Genomic DNA, 21,012 nt, shown 5'->3' on the forward strand with positions numbered 1-21,012 from the left:
CATTGCAGGATGAAGGCCTCTCTAGCAACTTTCCAGTTCCTTCTATTTTGTGCAATGGCCATCCATTTACTACCCAAGGACTCATGAATTAAGCCTTGTGCAGAGAAGGTTTCTCAAATTGGAAGGTGGAATGCAACGTGCTCTCATCAGCAAAATTGTCCATCTCCGTCGGTGTCTTTCAGGTTTTCTTCTAGCTCCTCTTGGGTACCATTCTGTTATTTTCTTAGTCCATCTGTCATTATGTCTTCTAGCTATGTGTCCTGCCCGAGACCATTTTAGTTTTGATAAGAATGTCCTTTACTTGAGTTTGCTGCCTAATCCATGTGTTTAATCAGAACCAACAGTCTGATTCCTAATATAATTCATTCCATTCTTCGCTGTGTAGTTCCCAGCTTCTCTTCCATTCTTTTAGTGAGTGATCAAGTTTCACTTCCATAAGTCATTGGGGGGAGTATACATTAGTTCATTATTTTACATTTCAGATAATTGGGATATTGATCCTCAGTGACTATATGTGACTATATTTCCTGAATGCTATCCATCTGAAATTTTTTCCTCTTGACTTCCAGCCATTTATCATTATTACAGCTAATGACTTGTCCCAGATAAGTATGTGAATCCACCTTTTCAATTACTGCTCCTTCAATCATTATATTCTTTTCCGTAGCATACTTGTTCATCCTTACTTTTGTTTTAGCCATATTCATCTTTAGTCTGAAATCTTTACTAACTCTGTATAACTGATGAAGATTTTTCTCTAATTTTTGGAATCATGACTTATGATCACAATGTCATCTGCAAATCATAAATGGTTTAGGTACTCTCCATTCATTGACTCCTTTCTGGACCAGTCTAACCTTCAGAAAGTTTCCTCAAGGGCAGCAGTAAACAACTTCAGAAATATTGTCTCCTTGTTGAACTCCTTTCTCAATTTTAAATTTGCTACTGTCTTTGTCTAATCTAATAAAGGAAGGTAGTGTTCTCATATATTTTCTTCAAAATCATGATGTATGGATGTCTATGCAAAGCACTGCCTTATGCTATATGAATTCAAATGCCTTTTCATAATCCACAAATGCCAGGCATAATGGTATTTTATATTCATTTGCTTTCTCTATTAGCTGTGATATTACGTGAAGGTGATCCACAGTTGAGAATCGTGTCCTAAAGCCAGCTTGCTCTTTTGGTTGATTCTCATCAAGTATTCTTTCTAATCTGTTAGTAATTACCCTTGTGAACAACTTGTAGATGTGGGATAACAAGCTAATTGGTCTATAATTTACAATTTCTGATTTATCTCCTTTCTTATGCAGCAAAACTACGATTGTATTATTCCACTCCTTAGGCATCACACCTTTTCTAATGTATTTTGCGAAGAGTCTTGCCAGTTTCTGTGTCATGTCTCTTCCTCCCAATTCTGATTCTTCATTTTCCTCAACACATGTTCTACCTCATCAGGAAGGATATCGGGTATGTCATGTGTTACTAATTTGTGACCCATCTTCCCCACCGCTGGCATCATTCCCTTGCTCCTCGTATAATTCTCTATAGTAGTCTTCTGCTATTTGAATTATGCCTTCTCTGCTATTTATAAGTACACCATCGTTATCATTTGTTTTTCAGTATCATTTGTCTTTCAGTATCATTTGTCTTTCTGTATTACTGCTGATTTAAGTCCTTTGTTTTCCCTTAATGCTTGTTCTACTTTTCTTGTGTTAAATCTTCTTATGTCCTCTCTGAGTCTCTTTCTCAATGGCTTTGCTTTGCATAACTCTGTATACTCAATTTTGTTCTTGTCAGTGCTCATCTTGCTCTTCATTTGTCATTTTCGGTTCATCACGACAAGTGTTTCTTGACAAATTTTTTCTTCTTTGGATTTCTTTTTGCCTATAGGTTTCTTGGACTTTATCACTTTCAGAAAGTTGTAGTATTCTTCATCAATATCTTGGTCCTGAACAGTCTGCAGAAGCTCAAACTTGTTCTTAATCTCCAGTACATATTGCTTTTTCTCCTCTTTTGTTATCTTAAAGACCTTTGTATTATTTACTCGAGTCAGTTTTTTCCTTTCTTTTCTTAATCAATAATAGGTGCACATCTTACCATTCTGTGATCACTTCCAACATTTACCTTATTCAGGACAGTAACACCGTTCACGATATATCTTCTGTTAGTGAGGATGAAGTTGATTTCATTAGTTGTTAATCCATTTGGGCTCTTCCATGTCCACTTTCTGTTCACCCCTTTCCTTGAAAAAAGTGTTCATTACTGACATTCCTCAAGATTCTGCAAATTCCACAAGTCTTTCACCTCTTTCATTTCTTTCACCAATTCAAAATTTTCCTATAATTCCCCTTTCTGTGCTGTTTCATCTCTTTTCAGCCTTAGCATTGAAGTCCCGCGTAATGATAGTGTAGTGTTTTCTGCTCATCTAGAAGACTCAATTTCGGTGTACATTTCATCAACTTCTTCATCATCATGGCTAGATGTTGGTGCATAAATCATTATAACCTTTAGCTTGTACTTCTTAGAAATCCTGGGTAGTAGTTTTGGCACCCTTGGTGATGTACTTTTGAATTCCAAAATGTTGTTTTTTTTATATCTTTATGGACCAGAAAGCCAAGTCCACCTTCGCTCCTTTTACTGTTTCCATTGGTGTACAGCAGATTTTCACTTGATAAACTTATAAATGATTCATTTCTTCTTCTTGTTTCAGCAAACGGACGATATTCCAATTCACATTTTCTAATCCCTTTTCCAGCTCTGATATCCTATTTTCACCAATGAGTGATCTTATGTTGTAACAGGCCAAGTTCAGTTTCTGTGCATGTCAGCCTGGTACCCAAAGATTCTTAGTATCCTCTGCTTCCACTCTGATCCTCTTCCTGCCATAAGAGGGGGAATGAAAGCTGCTGGGGACTAAGGGCCATTTGTTTTGTCATGCTGTCATGTGCTGGAGGGTTTGGTCTTTTCCTCTTCACGCTGACGAGGCATCTTGAAGAGAACCACTCTACATGTTTGTTGCCACCCTAAGTGATGTAACAGGGCTTACCATCAAGAAGGTGTGCACGAGTGGATTTTAGGAAGGCAGGCCAACCAGACTTATCCTAAATCTTCTGAAAGATATTGGATCCATCAGTGTTTTAGACTGAATGTCTGATAACACATACAGAATGCCTGTTCCCCTCTAAAATGCAGTAAAAAGAGACAAATTATAGTCAATTAGCATTGAATATACACATATAGAAACCATATCTAATCAAAACATATCAAAGGAAGCTCAAGCTTTAATTCTTCAATGTACCAACATTTCTGTATAAAATGAAATTCTATTCACCACTCTGTATGGTGACAGTGACAAAAGATTTTGCAATCTTGTGTTTATTAGTTTGTAGAGCATATGCATAGGATATTAAATGGTGAGATTTACATATATAGGTCAACAGCATCATCACTCAGCAGCTAAGATCTCAAAAATAAGAGAAGGGATGGAGTATTTTTGTGGCTGGTATTCCAAAGCGTGCCTTCTTTACCCAAGGGAAGCTATTCAAATGTGCTCTTAACAACATTTAAACCTCTGCACCTCAGTTGCTACATCCTTGTCCTGTTACTGCATATGTATCTGGGGATCATTTTGCACTTTTTTTAGCTTGTGCTCTAAAACTACTCTGTTTACCCATCTGTAACTCATTATCTTCTGAGAAAAGTTTTCTCTTTGGTTTTGATTTTGAAAAGTTTCAAAAAAAAACTTCATGTAGTGGAGTTTTGGTACAACTACTAACATATTAAACAATATTATCTAGTATATACAATACCCCTAATTGTCACAGAATTATGTGTCAAGTAACCAGTGATTCAGTATACCCATTATCCATGATAATAAATTTTTTCTAATCTAAGCAAGGTTTCTCTATAAAAATTGAGAGGTAATATCATTCCAACATGAAAGGGTTGAAGGACATCATAGTTAATGCAGAAATGAACAACATGTAAAATAATTGCACTACATGCATTATGAAAACATAATTGGCCTTACATAATTTTTAAACTTCACAACCGAGTTGCAAGCACTTACATGACGTTCTACAGTCATACATAAAGGAGGAAAAAGTTTTTGAATTTTACGTATGACTGCCTAAGATTATGCAAGTGCTTACTAATTCATCATAAATTTTAATTTTGTGTAAGGTCACTGATGAAGTGTTCTGAAACATTTGGTTTGTAATTATATAACTAGTCAATTTTTTCTAAATTATGTTCTCACAATGCAGTATAGTATGGAGAGTTTTCACATATATAAGATAAAAACTTTTCTTAGGATTTAAAATAACTAAAAAAAATATATGTGCATGAAAAACTAGTGATCTTGTTTTTATTCTTTCATCCTAGATTTTGGCACTGTAAAAAAAACTTAAGACACAAAAAACAGACCAAGCAAAAGTGAATACTATGAAAACAGAACAGAAAAAAAAAAAATTTCTGTCCCTTTATTTCAATTCTAGTCTAATATATATATATATATATATTTTTTTTTTTTTTTTTCATCTGAAGGTCAGTCTAGTTAGAATAGTCTTAAATTTTATCAAACAATTTTTTTAAACAAGGCCCTCAAGGTAATCCCTAAATTTTAATAACAGTCTCATGCAATTCCCCCAAGCCCCCTCCAGCTCATCTCTGATTCCAAATGTTTACATAATTTTGTGGTTATCTTCCAGTTATGTTACAGTTGTCATCTTTTTATGATTTCAGGCAATGTAATTTTGGAACCAAGAGTAAATCTTTATTCATTCATAGGGAAATTTAATGAAAACAAACTGAACATCTAGTACTACAAAAGAGAACTAGATATTGTAAAGGGATGGTTGAGTGGAAGAAGACAGAGAATGGTACTCAATGGACATTGCTCTTTGTGCGCTGATGTTATTAGTGGAGTCCCTCAAGGTTTAGTGTTGGGCCCATTTTTGTTTTCTGTATTTATCAATGATATTGATGAAGGCATATCAGTCCAAGTTTGCAGATGATACAAAGGTTGGCAGTGAGGTTAATGGCAGTATGCTGCTGCAGCAGGATCTAGAAAAGTTAGGCAGATGGGCTGAGAAATGGCAATTGAAGTTTAACATTGATAAATGCAAAGTACTGCATATGGGTGGCAGTAACCCCAGAGTAACGTACCATCTGTGTTGTACTATGCTCTGGGTAGTGGAAAATGAAAAAGATCTGGGGGTAATTGTGCAGTCAGATATGAAGTTCTATGAGCAATGCAGACAGGCTGCCAGGACAGCTCATGGGGATTTTGTCAATGACGTACAGGAATTTTGCTAGCAAGGATAAGGAGGTGATTATCCCATTGTATAAGAAAATAGTCAGACTGCATCTTGAATACGGCATACAGGTCTGGAGGTTTCATTTTGGGAAGGATGTGGAGCTGTTGGAAAGAATATAGAGAAGGGCAACAAGATTGGTGAGCAGACCAAAGGGGTGCTCTTACCAGTAACAACTTCAGTTCTGCAAATTGTAGCATCTGGAGATTAGCCATCTGTGAGGTGTTTAAGGCTTTGAATGGATTGAGCAAGCTCAGTGTTGATGGGATTATTCCTCTGGCTCAGATCATACACATGAGTGGGCAAAAATTAGAACTCAGGAAGGATGGTTGCAGAATAGATATGTGAAAGTTTGCCTTTAGTCAGCCAGTGGTTGATTGTTGGAATAAACTTCCATCTGTTGTTGTGGAATTTGATAGCTTAAATAAATTCAATGAAGAACTAAACAAAGTATTGGAGGGAATGAATAGATGAAATGGGAGCTGTCTTTTTTTTTTTTTTTTTTTTTTGTTTTTGGCTAATACTGTATAAGCTTGCTTTCTTGCATCACTTGCTAATGCTAATGAGACTTGAATTTCTATAGATTGTAATTTTCAGGAAATACGTGTGAAGGGAGGTCGTTCCAGAAAATGGAAATTGAAGGAATAAATGAGGATGAAAAAAGTCTCTGTGAATTTGAAGTTGATTAGTAAAAGGATGTAGACTGATTATGGCATGTGTTTGGAAGGGGGGGAGGAGATTATAGAAGCCATTTAAGAAGAATGGTTGGTTTTTTTTTTTTTTTTTTTAGGAGCATTAGCAACTAAGGCCATATTGCTCTGGGATATGCAGTGGTCATTCCCTGACCTTTCCACATCCTCCGTATTTGGTGGTGATGGGCTCGAACCCCAGTCTAATCAAGAAGTGTGTGCTACGCACTGCTGCTCCTTCCCACCTGGCTACGGAGGCACCTTTAAGAAGAATGGTGCCCATGGAAGTATCTGTAGAAAAGGCATGCAACCAAAACAGAACATTTATGAGATAAAGTGAGAGACTTTGTAAGAGATGGGTCATTAATTAACCTAAATGCCTTCTTTTGAATGGAGTTGAGAGGCCTGGGAGAACTTATGAGGGCACTGTTCCATATGTCAGAACAATATTCCATAGTAGGGTGGATTTGAGATTCGTATAGAGGGTGTAGCTGTTTAAAAGAAAAGTAATGCTGAGAGTGAAAGAGCAAATCTAGTTTTTTAGATGTAGACTAAGCAATATTTGTGATTATGTCAAGAGTGATTTGAAGTCAGGGTAATCCCTAACAGAGATTGATTTTGTCTATAAATCTAGTGTCATCAAAGATAAACACAGGAGCAGAAGAATCCTATTTGTGAGATATAAGACAGGACATGTTTCAGAAGGATTGAAAGTTATATTTGCCCAATTAGCGAATTACTTACAGATAAGCATTTAAGGAACCAATAGTAGATATTGGAGAGGTTTAAGCCATTTGTGCAAAGCAAGGTTTCTTGGAAGGTGGAATGCAACATGCTAACATCAGAAAAACTATGGATAGGATTTCCAGTCAATGGAAGAAGGTCATTAATATACAAAAGGAAAAGTGTGGGAGAAAGAACTGAACCTTGGGTAATAACAGTATTAGTTGTTGTTGTTATTTGATTTTTAGGAGCATTAGCAACTAAGACCATATTGCTCCGGCGATATGCGGTGGTCATTCCCTGACCTTTTCGCATCCTCCGTATTTGGTGGTCACGGGCTCGAACCTCGGTCTAATCAAGAAGCGTGTGCTATGCATTGCCGCTCCTGCCCACCTGGCTACAGAGGTACCTTACCAGTATTAGTGGAGGAATTAGAAGACAGAGAGGTATCTACCATTACCTGCAGTCAGAGAGAAAACGGGATACACAATTACAAAAAACAGCTAGCAATCTTTAAGCTGGAAGCTTATTTAGAAAGCCTTTATTTCAAACATGATCAAAAGCCTTTGAAATGTCAAGAGCAACTGCTTGAGTTTCACTAAACTTTTCCACTGAATTTGTCCATAGATGAATAGCATAAGCCTGTATATTACCTGTGGATTGACACTGATGGAATCCACATTGTGCAGATGGAAGGTTTCAAGATAAGTGTAGGAGTTAGTGGTTAGTAGATTTCTCCATTACTTTAGAAAGAGTAGAGGTAAGTACAGTGGGACATGTAGGTTAGTGCAAAGGCATCATTTTAACGGAGCCATCTACCAAAGTAGTTAAATTTTAGTCTTTATCACTGCACACCACCAGGCATCTCTTATATTGTGAAGTTATACTTCACAACTGGGTTGTCACTATTGTAACACCAGGGTACCTGCCCACCCACCAAAGAGAAGCCAACAAGCTTTAAAACGGTGCCATCTGAGTTGTGGTATCCACCAAGAATAAATAACAGTAGTCTTCTCTACTGGTTAAGTGTTATTTATTCGAGGTAGTGCAATACCATGGAAACTCTTTGTGAGGGCATTCACAATATGAGATATAACAAAAATGATGCCAATTTAATTAATTAATTTAACTACTTTGGTAGATGGCTACGTTAAAATGATGCTTTCATTTTAAACGAGTCATTCTAACTCGTAGCATGAGGCCTTTGCCCTTAAATATTTTATAGTACAGTGGGACAATAGTCAGATGGGAGGGATTTGTCACCCTATTTAGGAACTTGTTGGATATGAGAATTTCCAAGCAGAAGGAAAAACAGAGGAACAAGAAAGTGTAAAAAACCAACACAGAACGGAAGTAAGCTCAGGAGCAGGTTTTAAAAACAAGTGGAGAAATACCATCAGGACCTGGAGCTTTCTTAACATCAAGATTGTTCAAAATTCTTTTAATGGAAGACCACAGGAGGCATTGAATGGAGTGTATTGGAAATGGTAGGAGGTTGTTTATCAAGACTGTCAACACAAGAGCTAGAAGAAAAGTAGAATGCAAGCAGGTCAGCTTTATCTTTAGCTGAGATGGCAATAGAATCGTCAGGTTTTAAGAGAGATAGGAATACAGATGGGCAAAAGTTGCAGCCAATAGCATTTGGCAATAGACCAGAATGCTCAACTACCATTTGGACAAAAAAGCATGTTTTCTACTTTTAGCCTGTTCAAAATGTAGTTTGGACTGATTAATAACTGCATTACGATTGGTGAGAAAACTAACTTGGATCCAAATCTACAGAGATTTGCATATTGCAATTGACTTGGATCCAAATCTACAGAGATTTGGATCCAAGTCAATTGCAATATGCAACATTCTTATCTTGAGTAGCCTTAGCACATTTATTGGAATACCAAGGTTTAAGGGTAAATGATGGTTTGTAGTTTAAATACATTATTAAGTTGTTTTTCATGGAAAAAACAGCTTAATGTATTTTAATTAAGAAACTACTATCTCCCACCTCTTGTGGTATTGCTGGTTATTTTTTAGTTTTTTTTCTGGAGCTATGTTGTTTAAATAACTTTATTTCATATATTTAAAATTTCATTTTCTACTGTACAATTACAATAATGGAAGCACAGCTGTTTCATTTATGGAAGCACAGCTGCTTCCATAAATGTTGCTACTTCTGTATAAAATTCTTTGGAATTTTTTAAATAAAGTACTCTTACCTATTTTGCAATCCTAAGGAATTTAATTTTTTTTTTAAATGTATAGATTTGTGATCATTGTCATCCAGTTGATATCAAATCATGTAGTAGTTTCTATTAAAGCAAATCTTAAAATGTCAAACCTGATACATAGTACAGATCAAGCAAATATACTTTTTCTGAAAATGACTAATTACCTTTGATTTTTCTCTAAGTTGAACTCCTCTACGGCAGTGTGGCAAAAGAAATTTTAGTAATGCCCTAACAAGAAATTGTATGAAAAATATTAAGTCATTGTATCTTTATTATGAAAGAAGTATGAAATATGACCTTGTTTTTCTAATATAACTTTTAAACAAAAGTACGCAGGAATAGACTAATAATAATGATATTTCATGGTAGGCACTGTGTTTAATAAGTAGTGTAAATAATTTTATTTACACTACCTATGTTACAGACCTAGTTACAGAAGTCCTTTAATGGAGCATTCTGCTTTACTGAAGTGCTTGTATCATTAGATTAACATAATGTAAGCAGTGCAGATAAAATATATTTTTCCTCAAGACGTTACCTAATATGAGATTTATATATAATATATGCATATTATATATATGCATAAGTGCCTATTGTCTTCACTATGTCCATCCACATGTAATAACTTGGCTCACAGTGGACAGATTTTCAAAATTTATATTTGTGCCTTTTAAAAACCATAACAAATTTCATTAAAATTGGACAAACAGAAATCCAGAGACTATTATTTCTATTTTCCATACAATTTGTATGTAACAAAGAAATTCATAGATTAAATGCAATATTGTTAGCTTTAGACAGTCTGTGCATGCTTCATGCATATTTTTATGCAAGACTCCTGAATGTAGTTTACTTGTCAAGACATAAATATTGTAATAAATAGTGTAATAAATATTACACAGTTGTAATTAAACTGAATGGCTAAGTTTTGAGAATGTAAAACTAGTTTTATTAAGTGTTCTATAAAGTTATAATCTTAATAATTATTCAATAAGGAAATAAATCTATTTGCTTTTTATTTCTATTAATTAAACAAAGTAAAAAAATTATTAATTTTAAAAAAAATGGGCCCCAAATGTAAAATATAAAAAAATTAAAATAAAAATAATAAAGACAAAACAGTAAGCTGTTTTGTCATCTTTATTATTTTTCTTTTAATTTTTTTATATATCTTCATTGACATTGTTCAGTCCATTGATTGATACTGTTATTTGAATTAACAATACCAATACTGACTTAAATACATGAGGCATATGTTCAGGGGCCGACTTTGGTATGGGTTTCGCAATGTTGGACAGCCCGAACACAACTATATTTCTCGTGCGCAATTAGGCTGGCCAAAAGCAACATCAAGATGCTATCCTTCTGCTATCGCTTCTTTTTTCGTCTTAAGCAAAGTTGAATGTCTTTTCAACACTACCTTGTTAGTCATTGATTCTCCCTTTGCTGGCACATCTGTCTCATTTGGTTAATTGATTACTTCCCCGTCACATGGGCACAGTTCACCTTGACCAATTCACACCTTCTCCTCCCCTACCCCACACTTGGGGTTACTTCAAATGATATAAATATACAGAAAACTATCAGCTCACTTCTTTGGTCTCTGACACAGCCCTGCATTCACTCTGCTAATTTCACCACTCCAGTCTGATCCTACAGTAAGTTGTCATAACCTGACTTTATTCTTTTGTCTTAAGTTTACCTTGTTTAAATTGCAAACTTGCCACTTTGCCTTCATTCATACTTTCACTCATTTTTCCTTTGACAGGATTTAATCCATTTTATTTATTTTTGAATTAATTCCTGTTAACTGAAAGGAAGGAAAATTGAATTTTCCTTCCTTTTTGGTCTCTATCGAGTTGGCTATGATGTATACATAGTAGTAGTAGTAGTGGCATGTGATGCAAAAAAGCAAGTGTATGAGCTTATGCAGCATCAGCTAAAAAAAAAAAATTCACACAACCATTCCCTCTAAATGTTTGTCCAGTTCCTCCTTAAATTTATTTAACCTATCAACTTCCACAATGACAGAGGGAAGTTTGTTCCAGCAATTAACCACCTGCTGGCTAAAGGCAAATTTCCGAACATCTATTCTACACCTGTCTCTCCTTAATTTGAATTTATGCCCCCTTAGGTTTGTAATCTGAACAAGTGGAAGAATCCCTTCAGAATTCAAGCATGCTCAACCCATTCAAGGGTTGAGCCAAAGGGCGACACAAATAATTATGAAGTTTTCTGAGCAGTGCAGAATGGCTGCAAGAGTAGCTCATGGTGTATTGTCGATGATATATAGCAATTTTTCTAGCAGGGATAAGGAGGTGATTATTCCCTTGTATAAGGCAATGGTCAGACCACACCTAGAGTACTGTATACAGGTCTGGAGGTCTCATTTCAAGAAGGAAGTAGAGATGCTGGAACGAGTACAGAGAAGGGCAACAAGATTAGTGAATGGAACAAAGGGGTGCTCTTATGAAGAAAGGCTAAAGTTTTGTAAATTACAGTGTCTGGAGACTATGCACTGGCGAGGTGATCTGATAGAGGTGTATAAAGCCTTGAATGGTTTAAGCATGCTCAAAGCTGATGGGATTCTTCCTCTTGCTCAGAATAATCACCTGAGAGGGCATAAATTCAAATTGAGAAAAGACAGATGTAGGATAGACGTGAGGAAATTTGCCTTTAGCCAGCGGATGGTTGGTTGGTGGAATAGACTTCCATCCCTTGTCGTGGAAGTTGATAGCCTAAATAAGTTTAAGGCTCAGCTGGACAGGTATTTCGAACGAACAGAGGGGTGAAGTGGAAGTGGCTATTTTTTTATTTATTTATTTATTTATTTTTTTTTGGCTGATGCTGCATAAGCTTGCTTTCTTGCATCAAATGCCTATGCTATGCTAAGGCCTTATACACCTCAATCAGATCACCGTGCAGGTGCTTAGTCTCCAGCCATTGCAATTTGCAGACCTTAAGCCTCTCTTGGTAAGAGGATCCCTTCATTCCCCTCACCAATCTTGTTGCCCTTCTCTGTACACGCTCAAGCAAATCTACATCCTTCCTAAAATGAGGCCTCCAGACCTGTATGCAGTACTCAAGGCATGGCCTGACCATTGTCTTATACAAAGGGATAATCACCTCCTTTTCCCTATTAGCAAAATTCCTGTATATCATTGAAAATATCCCATGACCTGCTCTGGCAGCCTGTCTGCATTGCTCAGAAAACTTCATATCTGACTGCACAATTACTCCCAGGTCTCTTTCATTTTCTACCACCTTAAGTGTAGTACCACACAGTTGGTACGTTTCTCTGGGGTTACTTCTACCCATATGCAGTACTTTGCATTTGTCAAGGTTAAATTCAGTTGCCACTTCTCAGCCCATCTGCCCAAATTTTCTAGATCCTGTTGCAGTAGCACACTGCCATTACTGTCGTTAACAACTCTGCCAACCTTTGTATCATCTGCAAACTTCGACACTAAGCCTGATATATATACAAAACAACAGTGGACTCAACACCGAACCCTGTGAGACGCCACTAATAACATTAGTCCACGAAGAGCAGTACCCATTGATTACCACCTTCTGTCTTTTCCCACTCAACCAACCTTTTACCCATTGTAGCAACTTACCCTTAATACCATTCTGCTCCAATTTGTACAGTAGTCTTCCATGCTCAAAAGTGTCAAAAGCTTTCCTGAAATGAAAGTATATGATATCAAAATTATTTTTGCCCCCAGTTCCTTTGTAACCACATCATAATATCCTATCAAATTTTTCAGACAAGACTCTTCCTTAACAAACCCATGCTGTGTCTGAATTATTGTTGCAGTCTTGTCAAGATGATCCTGCAATGCATCTTTAACCAGTGACTCCATTATTTTATCCCTAACAGAAGTTAAACTAACTGGTCTGTAATTACTCATGTCACCCTTTGATCCCCCTTTGTGAATTGGGGATAAATTTGCACATCTCCCGTCCATGGGGACCTCTCCCGAGTCCAAGAATGCTCTCATAATTACGTCATAAGAGAAACAGAGATCTTGCTTATTGCTGTGGTTACTTTGGTTTTGGCTGCTGACCCTATAAAGACATAGTTAAAATCTTAGGACCTACAGCATTAAGTACTATTTTTATTATTTTATTACTTTCAAGTTATTTTTATGTTAATCTTAATTTTATTTAATTTCAGATAATCTACTTTTATTTTGCAGGCATTCTTAATTTATTCTATTTTCAATACACTTTACAGGTCAGCAACTCTACTTGATACACTGATCAAATACATTTGTCTGTATATATTGGGTGGCTATAAAATAAGTGTCCCTATTCAGGAGACCCTGGTGTCAAAACGGTTAGAGTTAGTGCTGTGAAAATCAGTGGGTATGTCATTTAGGGTATGGGAGGCAACTTGTAGAAGGAAAAAAAAAAAAAAAGTTCAAATTTCCACCACCACTGGGAAATGTACGTAAAAGTTGTCATTTACTTCAAGATACACAAATGACATCCTGCTAGTAAAAGCAGAAAGGCCAATACCGTCAATAACCATTATGGCTCTCTTACAAAAAAGGAATGTGCTCTTTTAGTAAAACTGTTCTATCAGAATAATAGTAACACTAATGCAGCACTATGTGAATATCAGAAACTTAAAGGTTTGTGTAAAGGAACGTTGACATCAGTAGGGCTTCAAAAACTAATAAAGAAATTTGAAGTCACTGGGAGTTAGGTGTAATTCCAGGCAGGGAACGACCACATATCGGAACGGAGCTAGTGGATGAAATGGTTGCAATGGCCTCCAGGTCAGAATATGAAACACTACCAGTCAGTAGTGCCAGAGGTGTGTCAAGAGACTTGAACGTTCCTTGGTCTACTGTACCTAAACTGCTTTAAATAATTTTATGCTGGTTCCTGTACAAGATTCATGTAGTGCAAGAACTAAAGTCTTTTGATCAGCAACAACAAATAGACTCTGCTCTATGATTTCTGGCACATATGGAACTTCACGATACATGGGCTCAAATGAGCTTGTGGTCTGATGAGGCACATTTCACTCTTCGTTGGGGCTGTAAATGCACAAACTGCTGAATGTGGGGGAACTTCTCGTCCATCTGCTGTGCACGAAAGACCACTGCAAAGTCCATACATTACAGTATGGTGTGGATTCACAGCAGAGTTTATAATCGGACCATTTTTATTTGAAGAGTCTACACCTCATAGCACCATAATGTGTACGGTAACTAGTGCACAGTACTGCACTCTTCTAAGAGTTCACATTATTCCCACTCTGCAAGAAAGACTTAGAGACAGTGGTGGATTTCCGCACAGGCGCACGAGCCGCACACCTGGGGCCTCATAAATCGCGGGGGCTTCAAATCTCGGGTCTCAAAAAAAATAATAATAATATTGTTTCATTTTAAATTTTTACTCTCATCTTTATTACCATTACTGAATAAAACGAATTATGCAAATAGCCCACATATTATATGAAATATCTATGCAAACTAAGTGAATCTGAAGTAGAATACATATTATCATTAATGCTAGATTTTATGTATTAATTTTATATATTAATGTTAGATTTGGGAGGGATGGTAGTTGTCATTTTTTCATTTAAACATTAGTTAAAATATGTATGAAAGAACTGCGCAACCAAAATGATTAAAACCGCAACATCAAATCTAGAGTGTGCGCTATAGTAAAAACATGCACGTAGAATGCACACTGTAGTGGTACTGAAAATATTTAGGCCCCCCTTTTTTGGCTGATGCTGCATAAGCCAAAAAAGCCAACTCGAAATTGAATTGCGCCTAGGGCCTCTCAAGTGCTAAATCCGTCACTGCTTAGAGACCGTAGTGTTCATGCAAGATGGTGCCCTTCCCCAAGATGGTTGACAAGTGAAGGAACTGCTCTGTTCAACATTCATAAATGATCGCATCATTTCTAGAGACTTTCCACAGTTCTGGCCAGCCCGATCAGCAGCTCTCAACCCATGTGATTTCTGGCTATGAGGATACCTGAAAGACAGAGTATACCGTGGTGGCATACATATGCTTGTCAGTTTGAAAGCAAGCATTAAACAGCACGTAGCCAACATCCTCAATGAGATGCTATGCGAAACTGTGTCGCACGCAGTCCTCCATTTTCAGAATGCCATCTCAAGTGAAGGAAAGCACATAGAACAATATCTGTAGATTTCTAAGTTCTGATATTAAAATCTAATCTTAAGTTAAGTATTCCATCTCATATTTACAGTGCCAATTTCTCCCCTGGTGGCAGACATTTGAACTAATTTTTTTTCTTCTACATACCCTAAATGACATGCCCACCGATTTTCACAGCGCTATCTCTAACCGTTTTGACACTAGGGTCTCCTGAATAGGGAAACTTATTTTATAACTACCCAGTATATATATATATATATATATATATATCTACACACACACTGAAGAGCCAAAACATTATGACCTTAATGATGTTGATCCTCCATGTTCAGCAAAAACAGCTTGTACCTGGTGAAGCATGGATGCTACAGGATTTCTAAATGTGTCTTGTGGTATCTGGTACCAACACGTAACCAGCAGATCCTTTAACTCCTGTAAGGTTCGTGGTTGAGACACCGCAGATCGGAGTTGTTGTTCCAACAGAAATAACAGATGCACGATGGTATTGATGTCTGCGGAATTTGAAGGCCAGGGAAATACCTGGAAGTCTTCCTTGTGTTCTGCGAACCAGTCTCAAACAATCCAGGAGGTGTGGCATGGCGCATTATCCTGCTGAAAGATGGCACTGCCAGAGGGGAAGACTGTTGCCATGAAAAGGTGTATCTGGTCAGTTGTAATGTTTACGTGGTTAGCAGGGACACTCGGAGCGGCCTGTGGCAACGCAGCCCCATTTTCAGCAGGGTTCGATGTACTGTGTGTTGTGACACATTATTCCCATCATCAGCATTCCAATTACTGGCAAGTTGCACCACAGTCACGTACCATCCGGGAGAGCCTTTGCTCACCTCGAGCATCGATGAGCTGTGGTCGTCCAACACCTCACTGGCGGTTCATGGATTTCCCTCGTCGGACCACTTTTTGTAGGTACTAACCATGACTGACCGTGAGTATTCCACCAGCTGTGCCATTTCAGATATGCTCTGACCATTACAATTTGGTCTTCGTCAAATTCGCTTTAAGTCTGCTGCCTTTCCCATCTGAAGAAAAACAGTAACACTGATTAACAGAACCCAGTATCAGGTGTTTTTTATACTGTGTCCCAATCCGTGCACACACTGTAGTTCACCTGCAGTTGCTTCGATTTGTATAATGACTCGCTGGTCATAATGTTTTGGCTCATTGGTGTGTGTATATATATATATATATATATATATATATAGAGAGAGAGAGAGAGAGAGAGAGAGAGAGAGAGAGAGATAGATAATGAAAACAAAGAAACTATTTTATATAAAAATTAAGAATAAAATAATTAAGAATAAAATAAAGAGTACTTTACTTAAATTCTGTATCAGTAACTGCATGATGAGAAATGTATTTATTTTTATTATGCTGATACTGAAAATTATAACACAAAGCAGAAGGAACAATAGTAGCAGACAGTGGCACCTGGTCTATTAGATATTTCTCACTTACAATTCAGAGTAAACAATAACAAGTCACTTTAACAACAATTTGAGTAAGGCTGTGTGTATAGGTAGGAAGGTAAGGATAGCAACCACTCACTAACCTTAAATTGGCATTTAACATGCAATAGATATTCTGTTGAGGTATCTGTCAAACCAAGGACCACTTCTGCCAGGTTAATGAAGTGATTCAGACCAATAAGCAAATAATGGAAAAAGCAGGCTTCTGACAATTTTATAGGTTCTTTAACCTTTGTCAAATAATGGTTTTAAATATAATTAAGAGACATTTAAAAAATATTATATACCTTGTTTTCAAACTGAGTGGTACTTGAAGCTGAGGCAATATATCATCTATGTGGGTAACTTTTTTTATTTTAGCATTACTCTTTGGAAATTCCACAAGAGCCTAAAAATGACAGGAGTTAAAATTATATGAATTATGTATGATTTGTAATTTCATAAATATTATGTAGTTTCATTTCTTAAAACAACTTTAGAACAAAAAAGTTTCTAGCTAAACTGTAAAAATCATAGCGTAATCAAGGACAGCATTAAAAATTACACTAGTCTATAAATCTTAAAAGAGATATTTAATCAATTTCAGAATTAGTAAAGGCAAAATAAGTTGGAGGACAGGTAAAATCTCAATAGATCATGTTTACCATTAAGTACCATTGAAAATGACCACCAAGATTCAAAAGAAGGAGAAAAAGTTTTTTTGCATTTTGCCTTTTAATAATTAATCAATGATTTATTCATAACTTCTTACAAAAGTAATTAATAAAAAAGATACTTCTGACATATCTGTTGTGAAAGGCATGTTGTTGAACAGGTATATGTTATGAGAAAGAAAAACACTGCCTGCATTTTATAACTTGTTAACTGATCTTAGGAGCTTACAGTTATAAGAGAAAATAAAGTCATAAATTTGAAATATTGATAATTAAGAATAAAGAGCTAAAATTCTCTTAAAAGGTAAATTTGTTATTATTTTCACTGTTGTTATTTTTCAATATTTCAAATTCACAAACTTTTTTTTCCCTTATAACTCTAAGCTCCAATGAGCAGACAGCTCGTTATAAAACCTGTTTTTCTTAAACTTTGTACAGTGCTTCTCTTTCTAATAAGATGAAACTTGCACATGAAAAATTCCTATTACTAATATTACTGGGACAAGTCCAATTATATCAGTAATAGTAATTCATGGCAATTATATTAATACCGAATAACTTACATAAATATAAAAATTGAGCCTACCTGTAGTAATTTGACTAAGGAATCTGGATTTTGTCCCCAAGATATAGCGCTTATATCAAACTAAAGCAAAGAAGGAAAAAAAAAAATACCAGCATATTTTGATATATATATTCATGGTTAGTAATATAAAGTAAGCATGATGGAACACTAACATTATTATATTTTAAAATTAGCAATAACAGCATTTAGTAGTAAATTAAAAAAGACCTAATTTCCTGAAAAGTTCAAAAATTGAAAAGTAACGAGCACAACCAAAATGAAAAGCAGGAAAATTGTATGCATGATTAATTTTATCTCAATAACAAGAAAGGCAAAAGAATTGTATTAATAATGAAGTTTAATTCTTTCCTTGGAAATATTAAACCACTGGCAGGTGAATGATGGTCAGTTGCTCAACCCCATCTTTTGAGTTCTTTAATACTCTTAAAAACAGCTGTGTTCACCATGCTATTACTCATAATATCATTCATGACCAGTTTTCATATAAAGGCATACACTGAGTGCATTGATGCAAAGTTTTCTCTCGAAGCCTTTAAACACCTTAATCAAATCTCCTCTAAGGTGCCTAGTTTCCAAGCAATGCAATACACATATTCAGTCTTTCCTCATACGGGTGCCCTTTTGCCAATCTTGCCAGGCTAGTTACCCATCTTTGAACCCTTTCAAGAAGCTCAATGTATTTTTTTAGTCTCCATACTTAAACACAATATTCCATGTATGGTCTAACAATAGCCTTATATAATTGGATTATGACATCCTTATCTCTATTAGCAAGTGTTTGATGTCATCGATAGGCCACTATGGGCCTTCCTTGCAACCTGTCTACAATGTTCTGAGAACTTCATGTCTGACTGACATGAAGTTCTCAGAACATTGTAGACAGGTTGCAAGGAAGGCCCATAGTGGCCTATCGATGACATCAAACACTTGCTAATAGAGATAAGGATGTCATAATCCAATTATATAAGGCTATTGTTAGACCATATTGTAACTCCTAATTCCCTTTCTTCCACTACTGACTTTAGTTCAACTCCATCAGATTTATAAGTTATTTTGTAGTTGCTGTTCCCCAGGTGTAAGACATTACATTTTGCTGAATTAAAGCATAGTTGTCACTTTCTGACCATCCCTGAAGTCTATCTAGGGCATTCTGAAAATGCTTTGCTTGGCAGTGATCATGAACTATGCTACCAATCTTTACATCAACTGCAAATTTGAACATCACTCCCTCTATCCCTTCATCGATGCCATTTAAGAAAATCAAAAACAACAGTGGTCCTAATACTGATCCTTGGGGAACTCCACTTTTTACATTAACCCAATCTGAAGAATAACCATTTATCACAACCCTCTGTCTTCTGCTCTGAAGCCATCCCATTATCCATCTAAGGATTTTTTTTTTTTTTGTTCAATTAGATATGTAGATAAATATTCTCCTAAATTTGATTATTTGTATGTCATTTAAATTGTGTGAGCTTTCTTTAAATTGTTGCTTTGTCTTTAAAGCAATGGTTAAACAATCATTGAATTATTTTAAAAGCAATAATTGGACAGGTGGGATTGACAGCTTGTTTAAAAAGTCACTCCCCCCTGATGCAAATGAGAATGAATGGGGGGGGAGTAAAAAAGTTGTAAAATGTAAAAACTATAAATGTAGCCTTGAAATGTAGGGGGGGGACTATAAAATGTCGGGGAAAAAATGGTGTGTGAGTGAATGATATAAATTTCATTTTCTTTACAGAACTGAAGTAATCCTTGGTAAGAGTATCCTTTTGTGCCCTTGTTGATTAACATCTCTATCAGATGGATGGATGGCCATGAGAACTTTATGGACCCTAAGGTCATCCATTCTGTTGGCTGTTCCTAGCCGGCATGCTGTGGAATGCTCTCCCAGGTGGGACACAACCACCAGCACAGATGAACTACTGCTTAGGCCTTCCTAGCCATGCTGCCTTGGTCCTTTACCTTCACTCCCCAGGCAGGAGGGGGAGGTTACCCCTGGTCTTCCCCCTTGCCACCTCTCTTTCCCCTCTGGTGGGGATATGTACCTGCTCCATTGATTTGGGGGTCATCTTCTCTGTGGACCCCTTATCCCAGGGGCTCATATCTGGTGAGTATGGGCTTGGCATACCCAGGGTCCTGAGCTGGATATCATCATTCTTCTTTTTCTTGGTGATTCCCTTCTACTTCTCTCTCTCTCTCTCTCTCTCTCTCTCTCTCTCTGTCTCGGGGTAATTCAGAAAATTTTTTTTTTTTTTTTGGCTGGTGCAGCATAAGCCTCAGGCTTCCTTGCACCATAGGGCTAATAATAATAAAAAAGGCCATTAGATTTCTTTTTATTAAATTTCGTTAAGCTGTTAGCCCCACTGGGTAACTTATTCCAGAAATTAACAATTTGATAGCAAAAAAAAAAAAAATTTTACAGTCCAGTCTAAAACTCTTCCCTCATAATTTGAATTTATGGGCCCTAGTTCTAGTATCATTGAAAACTATGAAAATTTCATTTTTTTTTCTTCATTCAGTATAATATTCCCCCCCCCCAAATCAGATTCCATCTAATGTATCTAGTTATTATTACTAGCCATATAGTGCAAGGAAGCCTGAGGCTTATGCTGCACCAGCCAAAAAAAATTCAGAGTTACCCTGAGAGAGAGAGAGAGAGAGAGAGAGAGAGAGAGAGAGAGAGAGAGAGAAGGGAATCACCAAAAAAGAGAATAATGATGATATCCAGCTCAGGACCCTGGGTATGCCAAGCCCATACTCACCAGATGTGAGCCCCTGGGGGTTATAAGGCTCTGTAGCCTATATGTTCTAAATCTTTTTTCATATGGACACCTTTTTGCCATTTTCACCAAGTGCAATGCCAATCTTTGGACCTTTTTAAGAAGCTCAGTGTAATTTTTTAGGTTCTCTATACTTTAAAATGGAATTCCAAGAATGTTATTGATAGGACACCAACAGCCCATCTCCTTGTCACCTGTCAACACTTCATGGAAAATTATGTCTGCCTTGTTCATAATCCTCAAATCTCACTCCCCCTCTACTGTCTTTAATTCAACTCCTTCTCGTGTGTAAGTTATTTTGGAGTTGCTGGTTCCAAGAACAAAACTTTGCATTTTGCAGTATTAAAACTTAACTGCCACTTTTCTGACTATTTTCATCTATTCAAGTTATTCTGAAGGAAT

General features: G+C 36.5%; 1 protein-coding gene across 1 annotated transcript in view; it reads right to left on the bottom strand.

Moving 5' to 3' along the window:
• Positions 1 to 21,012, bottom strand: part of LOC150080577 (uncharacterized) — a 66,824-nt gene that overhangs the window by 40,720 nt on the left and 5,092 nt on the right. Inside the window, exons 3-5 of the mRNA XM_090380743.1 lie at positions 17,828 to 17,887; positions 16,876 to 16,976; positions 9,120 to 9,183 (exon numbers count right to left, since the gene is read on the bottom strand). Of these exons, the coding sequence (XP_090236869.1) occupies positions 9,120 to 9,183; positions 16,876 to 16,976; positions 17,828 to 17,887 (225 nt within the window). The remainder of the gene's footprint in view (positions 1 to 9,119; positions 9,184 to 16,875; positions 16,977 to 17,827; positions 17,888 to 21,012) is intronic.

The sequence above is a fragment of the Mastigoproctus giganteus genome, chromosome 9 (assembly GCF_048544385.1).
Source record: "Mastigoproctus giganteus isolate SK-2022 chromosome 9, ASM4854438v1, whole genome shotgun sequence".
NCBI classification, from domain to species: domain Eukaryota; kingdom Metazoa; phylum Arthropoda; class Arachnida; order Uropygi; family Thelyphonidae; genus Mastigoproctus; species Mastigoproctus giganteus.